This window comes from Salvelinus alpinus, chromosome 37 (assembly GCF_045679555.1).
Source record: "Salvelinus alpinus chromosome 37, SLU_Salpinus.1, whole genome shotgun sequence".
NCBI classification, from domain to species: domain Eukaryota; kingdom Metazoa; phylum Chordata; class Actinopteri; order Salmoniformes; family Salmonidae; genus Salvelinus; species Salvelinus alpinus.
Genome location: NC_092122.1, coordinates 1,193,404 through 1,220,250, shown reverse-complemented (window position 1 = coordinate 1,220,250; position 26,847 = coordinate 1,193,404). Strand labels below are relative to the sequence as shown.

At 42.7% G+C, this 26,847-nt stretch overlaps 1 protein-coding gene across 2 annotated transcripts; it reads right to left on the bottom strand.

Moving 5' to 3' along the window:
* Window positions 1-309: 309 nt before the first annotated feature.
* On the bottom strand, window positions 310-26,847 carry LOC139565644 (bromodomain-containing protein 1-like). Of its 2 annotated transcripts, none has more exons than XM_071386114.1 (14): window positions 26,394-26,847; window positions 24,531-25,096; window positions 22,611-23,434; window positions 21,093-21,246; window positions 20,669-20,800; window positions 20,345-20,473; window positions 19,320-19,632; window positions 18,742-19,032; window positions 14,675-15,226; window positions 14,247-14,385; window positions 13,767-13,897; window positions 12,196-12,305; window positions 3,770-3,924; window positions 310-3,527 (listed from the first exon to the last, which is right to left on the bottom strand). In XM_071386114.1, exons 2-14 carry the CDS (start codon window positions 25,077-25,079, stop codon window positions 3,344-3,346), a joined length of 3,663 nt encoding a protein of 1,220 aa, XP_071242215.1. In that variant the 5' UTR covers window positions 25,080-25,096; window positions 26,394-26,847; the 3' UTR covers window positions 310-3,343. The 2 variants fall into 2 exon arrangements, with proteins under 2 accessions (XP_071242215.1, XP_071242214.1); XM_071386113.1 differs by having other exon boundaries at window positions 13,767-13,900; window positions 26,394-26,845.

Genomic DNA, 26,847 nt, shown 5'->3' with positions numbered 1-26,847 from the left:
TATTGATTTGGGTGCATTAATAAAGCACTGGGGGAGCTGCAATATTCTGCATAAGGGCCGCTCATTCCTTTTACTCCCCCTACTGTATTAGATAGTATAATAGTCAAGTAGGCAAGCATCGACTTGTCTTCCAGAGCTGCCTGTCTATTGCAGACGCAATCTCATCCTTCTTCAGTTCGATGTCGCTCCTGAGCTGTTCCTTATGTGATCTCTGAGCGTCAATACTGCTGAAAGAGGCATGGCATGAGAAGTGTGTACAGTACTGTTGAAATATAGATTGTATCATATTAAGAGATGACTTTGCTCATAGTGATTTTACATCCTTTTTATTATCTGTGTCTTGATAAAAAGGAAGGACAGTCCCAGCAATAGACCTGATAATAAAAAAAGAAATCAACTAAGAATGAAATTATCCAAAACTACCCAATGCTACCCAGAAAAAGAACTTACTATAAAAGAATGTTGTGAAGTCTACAGCTAAACCATCAAATTAACCAGAAGTAAAAACGCAACCCAAGGATTCACCTCAAAATGAGCCAATAACCACTAGAAACTCTTACATGATTCTCCAAATATAAAGTAATACAAATACTTTACAATAAATAACAGGCACATCTTCCTAAGTCTACAATAAAGGTCCTAGAAGTAAGTAACAGTCAAAATCCTGTTGTAAAAAAATAAACTTTTAACCATTTTTTTTCAATAAACTTCCAAAACACAGGCACAAACAAATCCAAGTATAAAATAATCTGGGCAGCAAGTTTTTTGGTTTCTTGAGAACGCACTTTCGGTTTCCATAACAACAAAATAATTCCCAACATGTGAGCATCTGAATTATACAGATATCTCTCTCTCATAATATATATATATATACACACACACATACATTGCCTGCGGAAAGCATTCAGACCCCTTGACTTTTTCACATTACAGCCTTACTCTAAAATGGATTTAAAAAAATACTCATCTACATACAATACCCCATAATTACAAAGTGAACAGGTTTTTAGAAATGCTGAAAATGTATTAGAAATAAAAAACAAATACCTTATTTACATAAGTATTCAGACCTTTTGCTATGAGACTCAAAATTGAGCTCAGGTGCATCCTGTTTCCATTGACCATCCTTGAGATGTTTCTACAACTTGATTGCTAGTCCACCTGTGGTAAATTAAATTGTTTGGACATGATTTGGAAAGGCACACACCTGTCTATATAAGGTCCCACAGTCGACAGTGCATGTCAGAGCAAAAACCAAGCCATGAGGTGGAAGGGACTGTCCGTAGAGCTCCGAGACAGGATTGTGTTGAGGCCCGGATCTGGGTACCAAAAAATGGCTGCAGCATTGAAGGTCCCCAAGAACACAGTGGCCTCCATCATTCTTAAATGGAATAAGTTTGGAACAACCAAGACTCTTCCTAGAGCTGGCCACCCAGCCAAACTGAGCAAAAAAGGGGAAGGGCCTTGGTCAGGAAGGTTACCAAGAACCCGATGGTCACTCTTACAGAGCTCCAGAGTTCCTCTGTGGAGATCGGAGAACCTACCAGAAGGACAACCATCTCTGCAGCACTCCACCAAATCAGGCCTTTATGGTAGAGTGACCAGACGGAAGCCACTCCTCAGTAAAAGGCACATGCAAACTCCTAACAGGCTGTCCAAAAGGCACCTAAAGACTCTCAGACCATGTGAAACAAGATTCTCTGGTCTGATGAAACCAAGATTGAACTCTTTGGCCTGAATGCCAAGTGTCACATCTGGAGGAAACCTTGCACCATCCCTACAGTGAAGCATGGTGGTAGCAGCATTATGCTGTGGGGATGTTTTTCAGTGGCAGGGCCTGGGAGACTAGTCAGGATCAAGGCAAAGATTAACAGAGCAGAACAGAGAGATCCTTGATGAAGAGCGCTCTGGAGTGCTCAGGACCTCAGACTGGAGTGAAGGCTCACATCCCAACGACCCTAAGCACACAGCCAACGCAGGAGTGGCTTTGGGAGAAGTCTCTGAATGTCATTGAGTGGCCCAGCCAGAGCCCGGACTTGTACCCGATCGAACAACTCCGGAGAGACCTGAAAATAGCTGTGCAGCAACGCTCCCCATCCAACCTGACAGAGCTGGAGAGGACCTGCAGAGAAGAACAGGAGAAACTCCCCAAATACAGGTGTGCCAAGCTTGTAGCGTCATACCCAAGAAGACTCGCGGCTGTAATCGCTGACAAAGGTGCTTCAACAAAGTACTGAGTAAAGGGTCTGAATACTTAGGTAAATGTGATATCAGTTTATTTTTTATAAATTAGCAAACATTTCTAAAAACCTGTTTTTGCCTTGTCATTATGGGGTATTGTGTGTAGATGAGGTGGAAAAAACAATTTAATACATTTTAGAATAAGGCTGTAACCTCACAAAATGTGGAAAAAGTCAAGGGGTCTGAATACTTTCCGAAGGCACTCAATCATAAATATGTACGAACAAAATATACGAAAACTATTGTTAAAAAACAATATTACAAAAGGACTAATGCCAAAGGGAAGCTTATATTTAGAAACTTCAATAACTTAAAAGAAAATACAAAAAAGAAAAGAGAAAAAAAAATTAAGAAAAATTACACTGCTAAGGATTTTTACACTTGTCTTATATTCACAGCACTTGGAAATACCACACCGTAGTGCTTACATAATTCACCGAAAAGTATAAATACTAGTAAGAAAAGCCATTGTACAGTACCAATTTCTTTCAATCTACACAATAAGTTAGTGTGTCAGACAAATATTGCAGATATTTACAGTTAACTTTAAAACATAGTAGGTAGTTTTGGGTGGAAATAAATGGCATAAGGTGAGATGAGTGAGGTGAGGAAGAAGCAGCCCATCTTGGCAGTGGCATGGTCATAGGGCATAGAGAAGGATCATGGCAGCAGTCTTGCAGTCATGGGGTCATGTTCCTTATGGAACACAGCAGGAAACATATCAAAATGGTTTTGAAAGAAAACGGCAATGAGCGTTTCTTTTTTGGGCAAGTCCATTAAACCCACCCTGTTTCAATTCGTTTTCAATTAGAACACGACCTTTGGAGAAAGGTAGATAGGAGGGGAACTCGGGCACATTCATTAAAGCAGCAGCCGTCAGACCAGCGGGCGGGGGCTGACGAGGAAGGAGGCACCATATCAAGCCAGGGGGGGTAGGCAGGCACCTGGTAAACACAGTCAGCATAGAACTCTGGAAAGACTGACGAAGAGGAGAAGGAAGGAGAGTATGCCAGACTCAGGTACAGGACAAGGCCATGAGCAGTAATTCAGGGGGGTTGGTTGTCTGTGTGTAATGGAGAGTAGGTGTGTGTGTGTGTGTGTGTTAGTCCACGTCGCTCATGTCGCTGACAGGTTCATCCTGAACGATGCTAAGATGGTTCATGGCACGTTTGAAGGCCGTCTGAACAGCCTTACGGATGCTGGACGTTCTGCCCTCCATCATCTTGATCTTGTCGATGGTCTTGTCAATCCCCAGAGGGACCATCTTAGACTTAGGAAGCCATTGCCTGAGAAGTGTGAAGAATGATATCAAATTCAGTTACATTTCTTCTGATACAAATCTGCAAAGAATTTAAACTTCTAATACAAGTTCGAGTTCTCTGTGTTGTCTGTTGGTTGTGTATTCACAGCATGTATTGAAATAACACTTAATATTGCAAATGTGGATTATGAAATGGTGTATCCATGCATGTAATGATTTTTTTTAAAGTCCCTTTCATCGCATTTAATATTGGAGAAGAAGTCTCACCAGCTGCGTTTGTTGTCAAAGAAAAGGACGAGGAAGAGTTTTTCTTCGTTCTTGTACTGCATCCGTTCTCCGACACGGAGGACATCAAGGGGGGGCATGGGGATAGACACCCCGTTGTGCTGGCACCCCACCCGGGGCATGTGGGGGTCGACGATCTAACGTGGTGGAAGAGGTGTACCATGGTTAATAGGGAGTGGTGTCTGGAGTGTTATGACACAGTATACTTGCATACACACAGACATGCATTGCACACACATGCGCAAACACACATGCTCAAATACATAGCTGGTGCTTGTGATGAATAGGTGCATTCCTCTCAAACTAAGGTAAAATCAGACCTGTTTATTTGACCATGGCGCCATCTAGAGGACTTGAAAGATGTGGACCTAGGTTTTACTCTACCATGAAAGGCAAAACAACATTGTAGGGTGTGTGGGTTGGTGTGTTACCTTACAAACATCTAGGTTGTGTTACCTTACAAACATCTAGGGTGTGTGAACATCCCTCACTCACAATTTGAGCGGGGCCTAAAATTAACACCCACCAAATGCTTGTAGATTTTGGCATTGACGGGCCTGAATTTCTAATTCACCAACCACATTGGTCAAAAAGTGAAGTATTGGCACATGCGCGAGTAGTGATTTATAGCATTGGGCATTTACATCGCTTTGTTCACAAATGAGGTTGTTTTTTCAATGTTTGAGCTTGCTTCCACTGCAAGCGAAGAAGAGACAGTCAGCCTCAACTAGTCAGATTCTCACAGGCACACTAGAATCGATTCCTCGACTCCTTGCCCATCGACTCCCGTTGCAGACTCCCATTTAGCGGAATCGACTCCACGACTCCTAAGAATCAGTATTTTTTAAGGGAGGAAACAAGTTGCCGTAGACTACTTCCGAGAACAAACTCTTGCATCTATCACAGCAAAGAAAGAGCGAGCTAACGAGGGAGGGAGAGAGAGGGGATGGGCACAAATTAAATCAAATCTATTTATATAGCCCTTCTTACATCAGCTGATATAGCCTGCGGCTATGGAACCCTGACCTGTTCACCGGACGTGCTACCTGTCCCAGACCTGCTGTTTTCAACTCTCTAGAGACAGCAGGAGCGGTAGAGATACTCTTAATGATCGGCTATGAAAAGCCAACTGACATTTACTCCTGAGGTGCTGACTTGCTGCACCCTCGACAACTACTGTGATTATTATTATTTGACCATGCTGGTCATTTATGAACATCTTGGCCATGTTCTGTTATAATCTCCACCCGGCACAGCCAGAAGAGGACTGGCCACCCCTCATAGCCTGGTTCCTCTCTAGGTATCTTCCTAGGTTTTGGCCTTTCTAGGGAGTTTTTCCTAGCCACTATGCTTCTACACCTGCATTGCTTGCTGTTTGGGGTTTTAGGCTGGGTTTCTGTACAGCACTTTGGGATGGGCAGTCAGGCACATGTCGGCCACCAGGCATAGTCAGAACCATGCATCGGTAATCAAAAGATGTACAGGCTATCAGTGGTGACCCGTCATTCAGGGCAGGTTTTGTGCCAGTTTTGCATGTTATTCTGGCATTTATATATCAGTTTGCAAACAATGAAAAAAAGTGTATATATATATATATATATATATATACATACATACATACATACATACATACATACATACATACATACATACATACATACATACATACACACAAACGTCGACTCTTTTTTGCTTTCTTGAGTAATGCAGCGCCAAAATGCAGGTGTTTCAGCCTAGCTCAGTGCTTTCTGTGGTGTTGGGGCAGCCAGTGGAAAATACGGAGCGTAGGGGTTGGTAATGTTCTCGTTGCGCCGTGATTGGCTCAGTGTTCTGTCACTCATAGGGACACTACGTCACCGCAACATCTATGGGGAGAGCTCAAAAATTCAAGTCCCTTGGATGCTGCCATAGTTACATTAGAAGTGCCCATCCAAGAAGGTCACATATAAAAGTACGTCAAATCACATATCTACAGTAGCTTTGATTGGAATGATATCAAAATCTTATCTAGCAGTCATCATCATGAATCACGTCGACAAACTACTGGCAAATCCTTTTCAATCCTTGTCATATAAAGAGAAATTATAGATAAAACGTATCGGTGCTCATTGGCCATTAACCAACAAGTTGGAAATCGCAAATTCAACAATGAGTGGTTTGGAAGGTATCAGTGGCTAACTGCAAGCATTGCAAAGCAATAACTAGCCTGCTATTCAGTGGAACAGATGTGTGGTCCAAGTCTGGGTTTAAGGGTCTCTTTTCAAGCTTAAAAAGGATAAACAGTCAACATTGGCCATGCTGTCAATCCACCATGACTTCTACCATAAATCCAGAGAATGCCAGACTTTGATGACAAAATTTGCCCACAAGAAGGACCGCCGCACCACCTTCCTGTTCAAGTGAGCACAGCACAAGGTGAGTCCAAAAATGTATTGTTTACTGCTGCATAAATAATGTAATATGCCAGTGAGATATGTATACTGTAGCTAAGAAAGTAATACTAAGTGTATGTTGTGTAGTAAGCTGTTAGTAGCCCATGTTCCTCACCCTGATAATTTGGCCCCTTTTCCCCCCTCATAATATAGCCTACTGTTATCACTTGGTGGTGCACACACCTATAGCCTGTTTTAGCGAAATGTCATAAAATATTGTAAGTAGAGGTCGACCGATAATTGGAATGGCCGATTAATTAGGGCCGATATCAAGTTTTCATAACAATCGGTAATCGGTATTTTTGGACACAGATTTGCCGATATTTTTTTACACCTTTAACTAGGCAAGTCAGTTAAGAATACATTCCTATTTTCAATGACGGCCTAGGAACGGTGGGTTAACTGCCTTGTTCAGGGGCAGAACGACAGATTTTTACCTTGTCAGCTCGGGGATTCGTTTTTGCAACCTTCCGGTTACTAGTCCAACGCTCTAACCACCTGCCTTACATTGCACTCCACGAGGAGCCTGCGTGGCAGGCTGACTACCTGTTATGCGAGGGCAGCAAGAAGCCAAGGTAAGTTGTTAGCTTGCATTAAACGTATCTTATAAAAAACGTATTATCTTAACATAATCACTAGTTAACTACACATGGTTGATGATATTACTAGTTTAACTAGCTTGTCCTGCATTGCATATAAATCGATGCGGTGCCTGTTCATTTCTCATCGAATCACAGCCTACTTCGACAAACGAGTGATGATTTAACAAGCACATTTGCGAAAAAAGCACTGTCGTAGCACCAATGTGCCTAACCATAAACATCAATGCCTTTCTTGAAAATCAATATACAAGTTTATTTTTAAACCTGCATATTTAGTTAATATTGCCTGCTAACATTACTTTCTTATAACTAGGGAAATTGTGTCACTTCTCTTGCGTTCCGTGCAAGCAGTCAGGGTATTTGCAGCAGTTTGGGCCGCCTGGCTCATTGCAAACTGTGTGAAGTCCATTTATTCCTAACAAAGGCCGTAATTCATTTGCCAAAATTTTACATAATTATGACATAACATTGAAGGTTGTGCATTGTAACAGCAATATTTAGACTTAGGGATGCCACCCGTTAGATAAAATACGGAACGGTTCCGTATTTCACTGAAAGAATAAACGTTTTGTTTTCGAAATGATAGTTTCCGGATTCAACCATATTAATGACCTAAGGCTCCTTTTTCTGTGTGTTATTATGTTATAATTAAGTCTATGATTTGATAGAGCAGTCTGACTGAGCGATGGTAGGCACCAGCATCCTCGTAAGCGTTCATTCAAACAGCACTTTCGTGCGTTTGCCAGCAGCTCTTCGCAATTCTTCAAGCATTGCGCTGTTTATGACTTCAAGCCTATCAACTCCCGAGATTAGGCTGGTGTAACCGATGTGAAATGGCTAGCTAGTTAGCGGGGTGCGCGCTTATAGCGTTTCAAATGTCACTCGCTCTGAGACTTGGAGTGGTTGTTCCCCTTGCTCTGCATGGGTAACGCTGCTTCGAGGGTGGCTGTTGTCGATGTGTTCCTGGTTCGAGTCCAGGTAGGAGCGAGGAGAGGGACGGAAGCTATACTGTTACACTGGCAATACTAAAGTGCCTATAAGAACATCCAATAGTCAAAGGTATATGAAATAGATATCGTATATAATAACTACAACCCAAAACTTCTTACCTGGGAATATTGAAGAATCATGTTAAAAGGAACCACCAGCTTTCATATGTTCTCATGTTCTGAGCAAGGAACTTAAACATTAGCTTTTTTACATGGCACATATTGCACTTTAACTTTCTTCTCCAACACTTTGTTTTTGCATTATTTAAACCAAATTGAACATGTTTCATTATTTATTTGAGGCTAAATTGATATTATTGATGAATTATATTAAGTTAAAAATAAGTGTTCATTCAGTATTGTTGTAATTGTCATTATTACAAATATATATATATATATATATATATATATATTATTTTTTTTTCGACATCTGCTTTTTTTGGTCCTCCAATAATCGGTATCGGCATTGAAAAATCAGAATCAGTCAACCTCTAATTGTAAGAGCTTTCATTGTCTGCTTGTATGCCCACTTTAATTTATCCTACGGTTCTGACTTGGTGTACAGGGAGAATTCTGTCGCTGTACATTTCAAAAGTGCTGAACAAATAGTTATATTGACTACGTCTGTCCTACCTCGCTCATTAAATTGCCTCTTATCCGCTCGTCATCCCCTTATGCCATAGTTTGTACATCTCAATTGTCAGCAGAAACCACATTTGTTCAAGCAATTAAACCATATCAGCTCAGTTTTTTTTTCAGGCAGTAAATGAGGCTGAATGGACAGTTTCACTGCAGACAAGGATCCTCTGATACACCTAGCTAACAAGTGGTAAGGTGTTGGGACTCAGCTATTGGGACAGTTTAATGTAGGCCCTAACAGTATGTGGGCACCGTTTGTTACCATTATAGTCCAATTAATGTATAGTTTAGTGTTGTGTTGTAGCTTTGCTGGCATGCATCTAAAACATTTTTGGGAGTTTGCCCCACCAACATTTACATACTAAAAATCGCCACTGATCGCAATGCTGTGTCTTGCAATGTCTCGCGCAAATTCACTAGTAGGGGCTATAAAGGAGTAGACTGAGCTAAACAGACCGAACACCAAACACACTTGCATTTTTCATAGCGAAGAGAAAGACCAGGCGAGCCAGCGAGGGAGAGAGAGGATCGAGGCAGGCAGACAACCGTGCGCATAGGCTAAATTTTGGTAATCTGTATCTCGCAATGTCTTGTCTTGCAATGCCTCATAAATTCACCAAAAAGTACATTAAAGCATATATTAGGCTATCAATGGCTAAGCTATTCTTCATAGTACCAGTGAATTGAAGTTAAACATCGCCAAATGCATCAGTTTAATTAGGCCTAAATGTGCCTATACCTTACTTAATAAAATCCTGGCTGGCTGTTGATGTCCAAAGTCAGGGCTCTCCAACACTGTTCCTGGAGAGTTTCGCGCCAACACCAGTTGTAACTAACCTGATTCAGCTTATCAACCAGCAAATTATTGAATCAGATGCGATAGATTAGGGTTGGAGTGAACACCTATAGGACAGTATCTAGCCAGGAACAAGGTTGGAGAACCCTGTCCTTGGCAATAGATCGCAAAGCAGGGCATCCCCACTAAACGTGTTGGAAATGGCAAGTTCACTTTCTCATCCATAAAATGCATCTCAAGTGCAAATACGGTTAAGCAGCTTAAATCATCGTGATGGGGGGGCATTGTTATTAGGAAGGACACTTACCATGGATCGCTAAAATAATGATTATGATCACACTTAATACATTTACATATTATGAGGACACCTACAGTGCCTTCAGAAAGTATTCATACCCATTGACTTATTCCACATTGTGTTACAGCCTGAATTCAAAATGGATGAAATAGATTTTTCCTCACCCATCAACACACCATATTGATAAAGTGAAAACACGTTTTTAGAAATGTTTGCAAATGAAATACATAAATCTCATTAACATAAGTATTCACACCCCTTAGTCAATACTTTGTAGAAGAACCTTTGACAGTGATTACAGCGGAGTCTTTGTGGGTAAGTTCTTTACTACACCTGGATTGTACAACATTTGGCCATTATTATTTATATATAAACATTATTTAAGCTCTGTCAAATTGGTTGTTGATCATTGCTAGACAACCATTTTTCAGGTCTTTCCAAAGATTTTCAAGTAGATTTGAGTCAAACCTGTAACTCGTCCAATCCGGAACATTCATTGTTTTCTTGATAAGCAGCTCCTGTGTAGATTTGGCCTTGTGTTTTAGGTTATTGTCCTGCTGAAAGGTGATTTCATCTCCCAGTGTCTGGTGGAAAGCAGACTGAACCAGGTTTTCCTCTAATATTTTACCTGTGCTTAGCTACATTCCATGTATTTTTATCTTGAAAAACTCGTCGGTACTGTGGTGACTACAAGCATAACATGATGCAGTCACCACTATACTTGAAAATATGGAGTGGTACTCAGTAATGTGTTGTATTGCATGTGGCACAAACATAACACTTTGTATTCAAGTGTTGTGTTTAATATTGTGTTTAATAAAAAGTTAGTTTCTTTGCCACATTTTTTGCAGTATTACTTTAGTGCCTTTTTGCAAACAGGACGCATGTTTAGGAATATTGTTATTCTGCACAGGCTTCCTTCTTTTCACTGTGAATTAAATCAATATTGTGGAGTAACTACAATGTTGATCCATCCTCCGTTTTGTGCTATCACAGCCACTGTTTTCAAAAGTCACCATTGGCCTCATGTTGAAATCGCTGAGCTCTTTGGCAAATGAGTTAGGAAGGATGCCTGTATCTTTGTGCTTGGTGAAATTATTCAGTACACTTTGGATAGTGTATCAATACACCCAGTCACTACAAAGGGATATTCAATGTCAGCTATTTTTATTTGTACCAACCTACCAGTATGTAGCCTTCTTTGCAAAGCATTGGAAAACCTACCTGGTCTTTGTGGTTGAATCTGTGTTTAGAATTCACTGCACAACCTTACAGATAATTGTATGTTTGGGGTACAGAGATGAACATGATTTTTTTAATGAATACCTAAAAACACGCCATACAACTTATGTGACTTGTTCAGATTTTTTTTTACTGTTGAACCTATTTAGGCTCGCCATAACAAAAGGGGTTGAATACTTATTGACTCAAGACATTTCAGCTTTTCAAAACATAATTCCACTTGGACATTATGGGTTATTGTGTGTAGGCCAGTGCCCAACAAATCTCAATTTAACCCATTTTAAATTCAGGCTGAAACACAACAAAATGTGGAAAAGGTCAAAGGGTGTGAATACTTTCTGAAGGCACTGTATACATTTGGCAGCCAAGCATGAGTTAAGTGTAGCCTATTATAGTCTAGACATGACGATGAAATATCTTTATGCCTAGAATAAAAACCTCCAGGCTTCCGTCATGAGTCAATTAAATCTGAAAAAATAAAGACCTACGGGGGGCAGTTTGGAATAATCCTGTGTGAATCGCCTTCTGGAATAACGCACATGCTTGGATAATAATTACATAACCAGCGACTCCGGTAATACCCGTCCGAATAGCGCTATAAACATGGCAAAGAATGGCCTTATCAGCGTAGGATGAGCAGCATCATCACATGGGATCTGTTAAGGCTGCGCACAGCAGAACTATCACTGAAATATTCTAGTTCGTACACATCACCTTCTATATTCAAACAAAATAGGACTTTTACAGGCTAAGTTCATGAACAAATGGGCAGCATCGTGTTCATGACAGTCCTCTAGAACGCAAATGTAGTCTTACTAGTAGGACGCTGCAATAATGTGGTGTGTACGTCTGTTTCAGTTCCTTTTGGGAGTCTAACAGTTCGTGCATATATTATGACGACATTGTGAGATTTTTGTTCATTTTGGACTTCGGCAAGGGTTCTTTCGGCTGTTCGAGCACACACATTTTTCATGGGGCAACTAACCTAGTTTTTCAAGCGACGGTCTTTTATGGAAGTATGCGAGCACACTCGTTCGGTTCGCCTAGCATGCTGATGACTTATGGCACATGTGACGACTTGAGCGGCTCCGTTACCACGGTAAGCTTAAAGGGGCAGCTGAACACTTGTCTCATCTGTGATATTTTGGTTAAAAGACTCGGGTCACAAAATATTAAATTGAGCAATATACCACATGACTTCTTATTAGTAATAGATTCCTTGATATAGAAACATTACTAAGCATGCTCATCCATTTAGATGTGTTTTTGTTGTAATTAAAACAACAAAAAACAGTTGACTCCTAAGAAATCTGAGTGGCTGGTAGACAAAGTTAGTTGTAGGCCCTGGTAGAAAGCACAGAAGTGAGAATGAGATAGTCAGGTGTCATACATTTGCTCACTGTCACTCACCAAGGCAGGATAGGAAGGGTATCCGCTACATTTTGCCCAAACTAGCTTTAAAGGTTCCAGAACAACAGTTGCAGCACTAGCGGGCATCCAAATATTGCTGTTGCCAACTTCTATGGATGCAAGAATAACAACAATCAAGTTAGGAGGGGGTTCACTGTAAATAGAGCAAAACACTTCCAGAGCCATGCTAATAGTGACAGCATCAACACACAGGATAAACACATCACAACTCACTGAAAAACATGATATTAAGGCCTCCCGGGTGGCACTGCATCGCAGTGCTAGCTGTGCCACCAGAGACTCTGGATTCGAGCCCAGGCTCTGTCGCAGCCGGCCGCGACCGGGAGGTCCATGGGGCAATGCACAATTGGCCTAGCGTCGTTCGTGTTCGGGAGGGTTTGGCAGGTAGAGATATCTTTGTTTCATCTAGCGACTCCTGTGGCAGGCCGGGCGCAGTGCACGCTGACCAGGTCGCTAGGTGTACGGTGTTTCCTCCGACACATTGGTGCGGCTGGCTTCCGTGTTGGATGCGCGCTGTGTTAAGAAGCAGTGTGGCTTGGTTGGGTTGGGTTGGGTTGTGTTTCGGAGGACGCATGGCTCTCGACCTTCGTCTCTCCCGAGCCCGTACGGGAGTTGTAGCGATGAGACAAGACAGTAACTACTAACAATTGGATACCACGAAATTGAGGAGAAGGGGGTTAAAAAATATATATTTTTTAAACGTGATATTACAAAAATAATACAACTTGTGGACTGTAAATCATGAATATAATTGCTTTAAGTTATGTTTATATAGCCAGCATCGTAGCATACTACTGAGGAAAACTCTGGGTTCTGGTTATATCCTTATGCTAGAGCCAAGAGTTTTGGGGCACATTGAGGTACTGTGCTTTACCGGTATTTCCAGCATTGTCCACTAATGTTGCTGGAGGAAGGAAATCCTAGGAAATGTTCTGTAAATGACATAAGCTGTCTCCAATCAATCAATCAATGTCTGTTTGTGCGTGTGTGTGTTTGGCAGGAGGGATTGCTTAAGCCAGGGGAGGAGTAGCTCTGCGAAACTAAAAATCGCACAAAACCTATTATTTTGCAGAGAATACTATTTGTAGAGCAGTGATTCTACACCTCACTTCGCTCAAGCTGATCCTCTCCAACAAACTTGGAAGTTGTAGCTAAAAAAGGGTCAATTAGGGGCAGTAAAGGGGAGAGTCAATTAAACCAACCATGGAAGTATATTGTTGAAAATTTGGGGTGTAGCCCACACCGGGACTCGAACCTGGATCCAGCGACTGTCAATGGCTTCCCATGGCTTAGGCGACCCCCACCCACCAAACACACATGCACAACAAGACATTGATTGGAGACAGTTTGTGTCAATTAAATAACACTTTCTAGGATGATCTACCTGCAGCAACCCTAGTGGATCATGCTAGAAATACCAGTAAAGGAACAGTACCTCAAAAGCTGCCCCAAAACTCCTGGCCCTATAGCAATACATCTACTCCACTGACTCCCAGCCAGACCTCATCTGATACAATACTGTATGATGAACATCAAGACAGAAAACTTACCGGCGGCAATCCTAGCAGCTCTGGCAAAGTTCCCGGTTTCTATGCAGGCAATGAGGTCGTTCTTATCATCCACAGTGTTTCTTCGGACCAAGGCCGGTTTGCCTTTACCACATGTTGGAAGACTGAGGGTGCTGCTGAAATCAGGAAGACATCCACACTGTATGTGAGTCAGACTGTCATATACATGAAACACTATAGAGAAATGACTACAGACTACAAAGTTGAACTACCAAGTACCACCAACCATGTTCAGCAGTGAAAAGTGCACCAGCTAGAGATTTGTTTGTTGTTAACCTTTAACTACACAAATCAGATAGAACAAATTCTTATTTACAATGACGGCCTACGTTTGATTGAGCCTGCCTGTGTTTCCACAGTTGGGACTATTCTAGTGGTTCCATTGAGCCAAGCTGGCTCAATCCAAGCTCAGTCTAAATTCTATTTGAACGCAGGTCTGTTGAGGTATATGCATGTACCTACCTGGTGCTGCCCAGCAGACTACCACTAGATGAGATGCTGGACTCAGAGGCACACCGTCTCCTGGTTTCTAGAGGCCTGCTGGCACTTAGCTCCTTCTCTTCATCAATTACCTCCTCCATCGCAAAGCCATTGGACAGGCCTGAGGCGAGTAACACAGAGCAGTACAGTAGTCAGTATACTATACATAAACCAACTATAGCATAGACCTACAATATTATGACCTTTAATCATAAAGAGTCTCAGAGTAGGTGTGCTGATCTAGGATCAGTTTAGTCTTTTAGATTATAATTAATAAGACTACATGGACAAGGGGAACCTGATCTCTTAATTCACAAGTCTGAAGATAATTTTCTACTTCATGCTCTATTTAAGAGTCCCAGTAAGATGAGTACTTTATTTTCTGACAAGTGAGAAGAACCCTTATTTACCTGTGTTAATGTGTTTGACAGGGGACTCGTCCTCCCTGTCTACACCCCCCTCGCTGTACCCCCCACGGAGACTGTGGCTCCTCTTCCTAGTCCTTGGGTGGAGGAGGGTTTCCAGCCTGGGGATCATCACCGACAGGAAGGTCTTGGTGCCCAGCTGAGTGCACCCTGTCTGGGCCTCGCTACCTCCTCTCCCCCCCTGGTTCTTCCCAGGGCTAGAGGTCTTTGACTTCCTGAAGAGCACAGCAGTGCGGCGGTTGACAGTCGCTCCCGAGGGTTGGGCCAGGGTGGAGGTGGCCACCACACTCACGTCCCCCTTTGAAAGAAGCAGGGGGTTCTGGGAGTCGGAGTGGCCATTGAGAAGGGTCTTGGTAGTGGTGGAGGAGGCGTTGTTGGGTTTCTCCCGGTCAAATTTGACCTGTTCGTGGGTCTTGCTGTCCGGGGTGTGGTTGGGGTGGATGGGTTTGAGGGTAGGGGGTTCTGAGTTACTCTCGAAGTGCAGGAGAGGAGTTAGGGAGTCAGAGGGTTCCAATTTGGGAGGTAATGATTTGTCCCCTGTTGAAGAATACAGTTAGAAAATACATAGAAAGCATAACATTATATAGATCACAACGTAATATGAAAAGAGGGAATTGTACATTAATTAAAACACCAGAACCATTCCTAAAGCACATCATCCTCAGGGTGAAGACGTATCCCGTATTACAAGAATTCAATACAAATGATCTTGCCTTCTATAATCCATAGCTAAATAACCAATGAGACAGCAAAATATATTTAAAATCACATCACGCAAAGTATTCTGCTTTCTAGAAGGCAATCTAATAGTTACTGAGTTAGTGTAGGTTTACTGTGAATCAATTCAGGCTCCTAGCATATCAACTCCACTCTACCATGGCCATGTTAAAGAGAAAGCCATGCTACCGTGCAGATACAGTTGGAAGAAAAAGTATGTGAAACCTTTGGAATTACCTGGATTTCTGCATAAATTGGTCATCAAATTTGATCTGATCCTCATCCAAGTCACAACAACAGACAAACCGTGTGCTTAAACTAATAACACACAAATTATTGTATTTTTACTATATTGAATACATAATTTAAACATAACATTTAAACAGTAGGTTGTAAAAAGTTTGTGAACCCCTAGGCTAATGACTTCTCCATTAGCTAATTGGCATCAGGAGTCCGCTAACCTGGAGTCCAATCAATGAGACGAGATTGGAGATGTTGGTTAGAGCTGCCTTGCCCTATAAAAAAGACATAAGAATTGTTGACTTGCATAAAGCTGGAAAGGGTTACAAAAGTATCTCTAAAAGCCTTGATGTTCATCAGTCCACGGTAATACAAATTGCCTATAATTGGAGAAAGTTCAGCACTGTTGCTACTCTCCCTAGGAGTGGCCGTCCTGCAAAGATGACTGCAAGAGCACAGCGCAGAATGCTCAACGAGGTTAAGAAGAATCCTATAGTGTCAGCCAAAGACTTACAGAAATCTCTGGAACATGCTAACATCTCTGTTGATGAGTCTACGATACATGAAACACTACACAATAATGGTGTTCATGGGAGGACACCACGGAAGAGGCCACTGCTGTCCAAAAAAAACATTGCTGCACATCTAAAGTTTGCAAAAGTGCACCCGGATGTTCCAAAATATTCTGAGTTGTTTGGAAAGCATACACAACACTGTGTGGAGAAGAAAATGGCACAGCACACCAACATCAAAACTTCATCCCAACTGTTAAGTATGTTGGAGGGAGCATCATGGTTTGTGGCTGCTTTGCTGCCTCGGCAAGCTGTCCAGGCCCCATCTTCACCGGAAAAGTTAATTCCCAAGTTTATCAAGACATTTTGCAGGAGAATGTCAGACTATCTGCCAATTGAAGCGCAACAGAAGTTGGGTGATGCAACAGGACAACAACCCAAAACAGAAGTAAATCAACAACAGAATGGCTTCAACAGAAGAAAATACAAGTCCTGAAATCAACCCGATTGAGATGCTATGGCATGACACCAGACATCCCACGAATAAGTGAAACAGTTTTGTAAAGAGGAATGGTCCAAAATTCCTCCTGACCATTGGGCAGGTCTGATCCTCAACTACAGAAAACATTTTGTTGACGTTATTGCTGACAAAGGACGGTCAACCAGTTATTAAATCCAAAGGTTCACATACTTTTTCCACCCTGCACCTTGAATGTTTACGCAGTGTGTTCAATAAAGACATGAACATGTATAATTGTTTGTGTGTTATTAGTTTAAGCAGACTGTGTTCGTCTATTGTTGTGACCCAGATGAAGATCAGATCAGATTTTATGACCAATTTATGCAGAAATCCAGTAATTTTTAAAGGGTTCACATACTTTTTCTTGCCACTGTATAACTACAATAGTATCCCACTTCAGCAGGCACACTCATCAACCAGGCAAAGGGATGTCCTGAGGCAAGGGATATCGTCGAACCCAGCATGACTACGTGGTAGCAGGTTAGCAGGACTAAGCACACTATATGGTATGATGGTTTAACTAACTAGGGGTTAGAGGTTACAGTTCATTCCTGATCTAGCTTGAGTTTATATCTAGTTTCCGCCAATAAAACAAAGGACTGAGAAGCACATGACATCCTGAGACCAGGTCACTGGGGATATCTGAGTGCTTGGCCAAAGTCAGGTCCTCCCTCTCCCATCCTGACACTGAAAACCTCATACATGCATTAATCTCCTCCAGTCTTGACTACTGCAACTCACTACTCTCCGGCATCAACTCAATCTCCCTCCATAAGCTCCAAATGGCTCAAAACTCAGCAGCCTGACTTCTCACCCACACTAAGTCCTGGCAGCACATCACCCATGTCCCCCGTGAACTACACTGTCTCCCTACAAATGAATTACAAGATCCTCCTCCTGACCTACAAAGCCCTTCACCACCCTGCCCCCCCTTACCTCTCAGACCTTCTTCTCCACTACCAAACTACACACGGAATCCATTCCACCACAGCAGGCCACCTTGCCATTCCAGTTCAAAACTCCAGCTTCCAAGATAACGCCTTCTCTCCTAAAGGCACACCCCCCTCCTTTATGGGCAAATATTATATATTAAACCATTATGTCAAAGTAAACTTGGGAGTCACGCGATGATATGCTACATCGTACTACCACCATGACATGGAAAAGCACAGGTAGATATTGGATGTTGATGAGCTTGATGCAAAATTCCAACAAATAGAGGGTTTTATTTGAACGCTGGTGACATGATGATCGATGCATGCGCCAAAACCAGATTGCGCAAGTTTGCTATATCAATCGCAACAGTTTTAGTGACAAAACCCATCAGTCAATTTTAAAATGCGATGGAAACACATTGAACTTTCGATTTTTATTCGGTAGATGAAAAGTGCAGATTTTCTTTATACAGATTTTAGAAGATTTGCATGACAATCTGTCACACATTGAATGGAAACCTAGCTACTGTCTGACTTGGTCATCCTTTTAGAAAGAGCTACCCTGCCGGAAGCCATAGATATCACAACAGAGGCTCCAAGTAATCCAGAACAGTGCTGCCAGGGTCCTGACCAGGACCAAGAAGTCAGACCAAATCACACCGATCCTGGCCCAAGTTCACTGGCTTACCGGGCAACTACAGGATCAACTTCAAAATCCTCATTATTATATTTAAAGCCTTGAATGGATTAAGCCCCACCTACATCAGCGACCTCATCTCAGTCAACGAGACACCTCGGATTCTCCGCTTAAGCCACTCCGTACTACTTAAAAACCCCAAGAAACATCTCAGAACTATGGGGGACCGAGCCTTCTGCTCCCATGCCCCTCTATGGAATACTCTCCCTGACCATCTGAGAGCCGCTTCATCAATTAGAACATTTAAAAACGGGCCTTAAAATATGTTGTACATTTTAAATGTATATAATGTAAAATAAAAAAAATCATTCGTAGAGCTTTGACATAACTATGTAACGAAAAGCGCTATACAAATTAAATGTACTAGGATAATAATAACAACATATTGGGTTCCCCAATGCAGATAAAGTAACAACGTGAAAAAAACCTACCCTCATTATCAGGACGCTGTCCATTGGTCTTCACGCCCTCTGCCTCCCCAGCGTCACTCCTTTCTGGGTGGGAGGAAGAAGAGTGCGAATGGGAGTGGTGGGACGCCCTCCTCAGGCCGAAGCTCATCTCGCTGCGCACGTCGTTGATGGTCTTCTTGAGCAGCTTGAGGCGTTTGGAGCGTGACGGGCTGGACTTCATGGAGAATGTCAGGTCCAGTTTCTCCAGCAGCTCTTTCAGCTGCTCCTCCAGAGGCATGTGCTGCCGGTTGGCTGGGACCAATAACTGGTCCACTGGAAAAGGACACCAAGATAACACTGTCATTGGGAGACATTTGCTTGATGTTAACTTAAACAATGAGTAGCCTAGGTAAGTAGAATTATATTGAGGATCCAGATTAAGCAAACAGCTAGACAAAAAATTCTCAAAAGAGCATCTCAATTTAAAAGTGCTTCTTAGACCAGGAATATGCTTTATTAATTTGGATCTTTGCAAACACTGCCGTCTGTTTCAGTATTCTGTATTGACTGATTTATCCATTATATATTTCTACAAACTCTTCGTATCGCTAGGCCTTTACCATCCTCCCAGGAAAACGGTGGAGGCGTTTCGATCTTGGGCGGTTCGGGCAGGTGCATCCCGCTGTCCTTCTCGAAGCCGATTCGTTCCACATCCCTCCGCGTCTTCCTGATCAAAGCCCCACCCTGGTCTCGGAGACGAGCGGCCGCCCGGTGGAAGAAGGTATCCTTACAGTTGTACTTCATGCAGTTGAAGATGATGAGATTGAAGTCAGACTCAAAGTCATCCAGGTTGCTGTAGGCCTGGTCGTCAATGCGTTTCCTCATAGTGGAGAAATCCATGGGGTTCTTGATGTGGTCAAGGTAGTCAGGCACCTACAGGTTTAATGATAGACAGAGATACAAAAACATCTGATAGTCGGCACCTACAGGGCATTGAGATGTAAATGTTAAATCCAGTAAGAGATTTTTTGGGAAATACTTTTTGAAGATTTAAAAAAAAAAATCTGCCCAAATAAGATGGGCCAGATGCTATGCTAGGAGGAGTATGAAGAATTGAGATATAAATCTACTATAGTAAACTAAATAAAATCATTAAAGTTAAAAAAAATTATAATAATTAAATTAAAAACGTGAAAGGGCATAAGCAGCATCTCAACTCTAGTCTGGCTGACACCAGACTCCTGACTTCAAAGACTGTTTGATGTTAGGGTTAATGAAGTTGATAATGATGGGGGCTGTGCTTTTACTGCTTGGTTCTCTGTGTCTTTATGCCTCAAACACCCACATGTGCAGCCCAAAAGCACCGCCCCCTTACATTATAACTATTGGATTTATAAATCCTAACAACAAGAGGTTTAAACTTGCTGGGGGGGGGGGGGGTGGTTAGAGAGAACCAATAAAAACTTTATAAATTTATGGCCGAATATTACATTAACAAATGGACTCCTGTCCAGACCAATGGCTCTCCCTCGCTGTGTACCACGCGAATCACGTCAGCAAGAATACCTCAACTCTCCAACATCTCAGGGCGTATGTAGATGTTATAGTAAGAGCTGCTCTCCTAACCATGGTAAGTAAGCCTTACCTCCTTGATGTCGACAGGATGGGCAAAGATCAAGGACTGGTCTCTCTCCTGTAGCTGTTCCAGCACAGACCTGAGCAGGATACTGAAGGGAGTCAGCTGGACCTCTAACAGGCTCTGCTGCAGCTTCATCTGAGGACACACAGGGGACCGTTAGCATCATGATATACTGTATATGGCTGCTGAACCATGGAGAGGAAGAGAGGGGGGGGGGGGGGACACCTGCAGCTCCAATTTATACTATACTACTAATTGTCTTATAGTTGGCTTGTGTGCTATATTTATGTATTGTTGGCTTGCAGGGACAGCTACAGTTATCTAACCTACCTCTTCTCTCTTGAGTTTCTCCCTCTTGCGTATGAGCTCCAGCAATAGCCTGGCTCTCTCCAGGTCATGTCTTAGACGATGCCACTCCTTGAGCTGCTCCTTCAGAGCCCGGGTCTCCTCCTCACTCTCCTTCTGTGGTGGGAAACACACAAATCAGGACTTATAAAACATTGCAGACATGTAAAGTTAAAAAAACAATATCACCAACATTAGGGTTAGAAAACAGTGGAATTGTAATCAGTGGATCTCTCATTTATACAAACACTCTGGGCAGTTTTGGCCTGTTCTCTTTGACATTGCTATGGTAATAAGGAGAGGGGTATCTTATAATGATAGGAGTGTGAGAGGGAATTGAATGTACCAGCCAGGGGATGAGAATTGTGTCAGAAACAGGGGGACAAGAGTGCTTGACCGTCTAACTGACCGGCTGTGCAGCATGGGTCTTCTGGTGGGACTGTAGTCGTCTGATGAGGGGTACTCCGTTCCTCGCCTGTCTCTTTAGAGTCCAGTAGTTTAGAGCCAGCTCCACAAACACCTTCTTTTTCTGCATAGACACCCGGTTGAGGATGGTGTTTAACCTGGGAACAGATGGAGAAGATATTAACGATTAAAAAAATGTTGCTTATTGAAGTAATGTCCATGTCTGAAATTGAATAACATGTTTTTTCACTTTAAGTCCTGACCTCTTTTTCTATACAGTGTCGTGAAAATGGCCTGAAACTAACTTTTTGGTCCACCAGCCACTGTGGCAGGTAGATTAAAAAATATACCAGCCCCTCAGATTTTTTCTTACCAGACAAATATATATTTCTTTCCATAATTACACAAAAAGCGATGAGCATGCTTTGTAATGTTTCTAAAACAATACATTTCTTACTAGTAAGAGGTGATGTGGTATATTGCTCAATGTTATTTCATTATTTGTGACCCGAGTCTTTCAACCAAAATATCACAGATGAGACAAAAATGTTAATCTATCCCCTCAAGGGTGAGAGGTTACCATGGCAACAAGAACGCTGTTTGAGTCCAGAGTCCCTGTGAGAGAGAATCTGACTAGTAGCTGATGTGCCGTTGCTAGCAGTTGAAACAAACTCAAACATTGAAAAACAACTTAACTTGTGAACAAGGTGAGAAGGATTATATAAGATACTGTTTGAAGAGGTAGGGTTTCAGATGTTTTCAGGAAGATGGGCAGGGACTCTGCTGTCCTAGCTTCAGAGGGAAGCTGGTTCAACCATCGGGGTACCAGGTCAGAGAAGAGAATGGACTGGGCTGAGCGGGACCTGCCCTCCCCTTAGGGGTGGGAGGGCCAAGAGACCCGAGTTGGTAGAATGGAGTGCTTGGGTTGGGGTGTAGGGTTTGAGCATAGCCTGAGGATTGGGAGGGGCAGTTCCTCTTGCTGTTCCATAGCTAAGCACCATGGTCTTTTAGTGGATGTGAGCTTCAACTGGAAGCCAGTGGAGTGTGCAGAGGAGCGGGGTGACATGAGTGAACTTGGGAAGGTTGAAAACTAGGCAGGCTGCTGCGTTCTGGATAAGTTGCAGGGGTTTGATGGCACAAGCGGGGAGCCCAGCCAACAGCGAGTTTCCCCCTGTCTGATTCTCTATTTTTGCATATTTTTTTACACTGAATTATCAGTTCTTCATCCAAAACCTAATATTAATATCAACTGCAGGCATTTGGTTGCAGTCATTGCAGCTAAAGGTGGCACAACCAGTTGAGTGGAAGAGGGTAATACATTTTTCAAAAAGGGACATTGGGTTTTGCAAAATTTTGTTAATTAAATAAATGAAATAATTAACAACATTTTGATATTTCATATTAGGTTTTGGTTGAAAATCTAATTTGACAGAGAAAATCAGAATGGGGGAAAATATATTTCGCGGCAATGTATGTTGTGTATTGTCACATTTACTGATAGATGAATGGTGAGTGAATCTACCTTTGGGGAGGAAAGCTAGGCACGGCCAAGGGTGGGACCTCTTCCTCTGGCGCCACCTTCTTGCTCTTCCTTTTCCTGCCTTTCGTCAGTGCATTGGCGCCCCTCATCTTCTCCCCTTTCAGAGGGGAACACAATCCATTTTTGGGTTTGGCGTCCTCGTAGATGGTGAGGGGTCTTTTGACCGAACTGTTGGGGGTGTGAGCCCCACAGTAAGCAGTCTTCTTCACCGAAAACGTTGGTTCGCCGGTCTCTGTAAACTCCTTGATTGGTTCCATCTTCATAAAGAGTCCTGCTTTCTGAGCACAGCTGACGTGGAAGGCGGTGTAGCAGTTAGCCTTGTGACACTGGATACAGGCCCCCACCCCCTTCTCCTTACAGAGGTAGCAGGTGAGCTTCCAGCGGGCGGACGGTATGTTGCTGACTCCGTCGATGGGCTCGATGAAGACTGTGTTGGAAAACCCTACCTCCGGCACCCACAGGGCGCACACCACATGACCCCAGCGGTCATCGTCAGTCTTTTTCACTGCTCCACCTTTATTAGGACACAGTATGCAGCCTGCAGGCTGGGTGGGCGACTGGAGGCAATGCCGGCATAGCCACTGTCCCTCTGGGATGTAAGGGACACCGTAACACTCTTGGTGCACGGCCAAGTTGCACATGTCACAGAAGAGGATGACGTTGCTGTCCTGGCCGTCTCCGTCCATGCAGATGCAGCAGACAGCGTCCTCGTCTATGGTCAGCTTGTCCTGGCCCTGGCTCACCTTCTCCATCTGTGTCTCTTTCTCAAAGCGGTCCACCAGGAACTCAAACACGTTGTGGGACACCTGGTGGTTGGAGGGAGAACAGTAAACATTTGCACATGTATTGTAGTATTAATTCTACACTGTTGACTTTTGTTGTGTTGTATTATTTTCTTAGCCTGTGATCCATTTGTTTTTGTTTCTTTGGGGGGAGGGGGGAGCTAGCCTGAGTGTCAGTGTTTCTGCTCTCTTGTCTAGTTGGCAAAAGAATAGAAACAGACAGAAATCAAATCCAAGATTAGTCACGTACACAGTTTAGCAGATATTACAGTGGCTGCAGCGAAACACTTATGTTACTAGCTCCTAACAATGCAGTACAATGTCAAAGTTCACAAATAATAAAAAATGTATGCATAAATAAAATTTAAAAAAGAAATACCAGAATTAGTCCAATTAACCCTAATACTACTCTAACAGTAATCCAAATGCAATCTATGCGTATATACACCAGATGAAATTGACAAGATAGCATTCTTAGTATATATGTACAGCGGTAGCTATACACTGAGTGTAGAAAACATCAGGAACATCTTTTCATAATATTGAGTTGCACCCCCTTTTGCCCTCAGAACAGCCTCAATTCGTTGGGGAATGGACTCCACAAGGTGTAGAAAGCATTCCACAGGTTGCTGTCCTATTTTGCGCCTGGCACCTACTACCATAACCAGTTCAAAAGCACGTAAATATTTTGTCTTGCCCATTCACCCTTAATGACACACATAAACAATCCATGTCTCAAGGCTTAAAAATCGTTCTTTAAATCTTTCTCCTCCCCTTCATCTACACTGATTGAAGTGGATTTAACAGGTGACATCAATAATGGATCATAGTTTTCACCTGAATACACCTGGTCAGTCTCATGGAAAGAGCAGGTGTTCCTAATGTTTTGTGCACCGAGTATCAGAGCGAGCTATGTCAAGAATCCAGTATAAAAATAAATATGCAGTGTATAAAGAGTAACAAAAATGCAATGTACAGCAGTAGAAATATAATAATATGCTGTTGAGAATACAGTATTTAAATACACAGTACAAAACCCCATGGAAAAAATGATTGACTGGCACCCAGGCTATAGGGGAACAGCCTCACCATGAAGTTGTGTAATTAAGAAAAGGCCTACCTGACTGACACCCTCACTCCTCCTCTTATCGTTAACTACTTCCAGCCAGGCGTAGTCCTCCTCATCCATATCATACTCCACCTCCTCATCTAACTCCTCTGACGTCTTCTCCACATACTTATAGTACACTGGGGGCCTCCTGGGGACAGCTGGTAGGTTATACTCCACAGTCCGGATCTTGGCCTCTGGAAGTGTCTGTACTGGTGCTGCTGTAGCTCCATGTGTTGTGTGGTTCTGTGCGACAGCAGCTGCACTTCTCTTCTCCTGGTTGTTTTTTAACCGGACGGAGCGCATTAACGTCTGCTGAGGCTTCTCCATGTTCTCCTTGTTGCTGGTGCACTCCATAATCTCCTGAGCCGTAGGGTCATCATCCGAGATCACGTCCAGCTTGTCGTAGATGCTGATCCGGTGCATCCGGCCATCAATCTCCATGTCCACCATGCGCTGGGCTTGGGCATAGGTCAGAGTCTGTTTGTTGGGGGATGGCTGGATGGGGGAGGGCGGCCTCTGGGGCTCGGGGACCCTGTGGTGCCGAGCCTTCTTCCTCATCCTCGACACCTGAACAGCTGCAAGGAGAAGAGAAGCAGGTACATAGAGGAGTCTATATCACAACACAATAAAGTAAACAAGCATGGGGATGACAACAGAAGCAGACAGATTACCATCACAACACATTAAGTAAAAAATAAAAAAATAAACTATTTGATTATTTTTGACTGGTTTTACCTCCTAAGGGTGTGGTAACAGAGACAAACACCAGGACAATGTAAACAAGCATCAATTGGTGAAGGTATTTGAATAGATAGCTGGAAGCTGGCCTATCTGTTGATCGACAATGTGTGATATCAGTTTGAGGATTTAAATTTCCATAGCATTGTTGAATTTTAATTTGTTTACATTAGAAACTATAATGTATACTCATGAGTGGAAATGGGGACTGGGTGAGTAGGGCATCTGCTAAGACATATGAATAAGAAAGTGTGTCACTAAAAAGCGTAGTAGTGATATTTGAGGGAAAGGGCATGGCTTGTGTTCAAAAGAAACTCAGGTTTCCCATGACAGCAAAAGTATGAGATAACTGCTAATGTTATCACCACCACTGCAGTGCAGGCAGCTGATGACAAGATAAGAGTTAAATTAAAAGTTTGAACAAGAAAAATCTCTGCATGGGTTTGTATGGAGAATGTGGTCCGTTTTGGAGTGGATGGATAGATGTATAAAAACTGTCTGGTTATTCTTAAGAATCATTCAAGATTTGAGACTGCAAGATTCCGCCGTAAATCACACAGGGCCTAAACATTACAACAAGATAGACACGGGAAATGTTTTGGGACAATCTAAAATGTCTAATCAAAAACGTTTGCTATGCCAGAGAGGACAAATTGTTCACACAGCCTGCGTAAAACAAGGGGGGTGTTAACTTGAGCCTTTTAAAATTGTGCTAACTTTGTTGCGCCTAGGAGTGGCAGGCAACTGAGCCAAGTACCCCACCCACCAAACTATAAACTGCACCACGATAAATTGCACCATTTAGTTGACCGCGTTCCGAGGATATTATGGTTCTTTCTAGCAAACTAGCAGCTGGCTGAAGAGAGAGAACAGCGATACCAACGAATAGCGCAAAAAGATTAAGCCAGTGTGGGCTAGTAGCTAACAATAACATTACTGTAGCTACTAATGCTAGTTAGTTAGCTAACAACCTAACGTTAGCAAATGGCGTCAAACAAAACAGGACAACGGAGCCCTTTAAACGTGTATTGCGCTTCCTACAACACATGCAGAATTAATCAGTTACTGACCGACTATGCTCTTCATAATCCATGATAAAATGCATTGGAAAAATAACCCAAAAGAAGCACATACCTTAGAACTAGAAACAGCTTTGCTGGTTGTAGATAGTAGCTTGTCAACAGCCTTTGAAAGCAATGGCGATGTGGCCTGCTCAGTAAGTGTAATTCCGTACACAATGTTCTCATCCAGCGGTAGATGCTTAGGCTTTTTCAGTAATAAAGGAGAATAATGCAGTTGGGAGCCCTCTGCGTCTTGTTAAATACTAGACTGGGTTCTATCATGAGCATAAAAGCATTTGCTCAAGGATCTGAATTGGCCTCTTCCCTATAGCCTGGAACCGTTTTGAGGCTGCAACTGCAAGCTCGAGCTCTCCCCCCACAACAATGCAGTGCACGAGCGTTGTCCCACCCGCTACGCACGACGCAACGACGTACACTATAGGTCATGTTGTAGCGTAGATACACAGATTATACACACAGATAGAACAATGAGCCCGATATTTCATCGGATGTATAACTGTGACGCA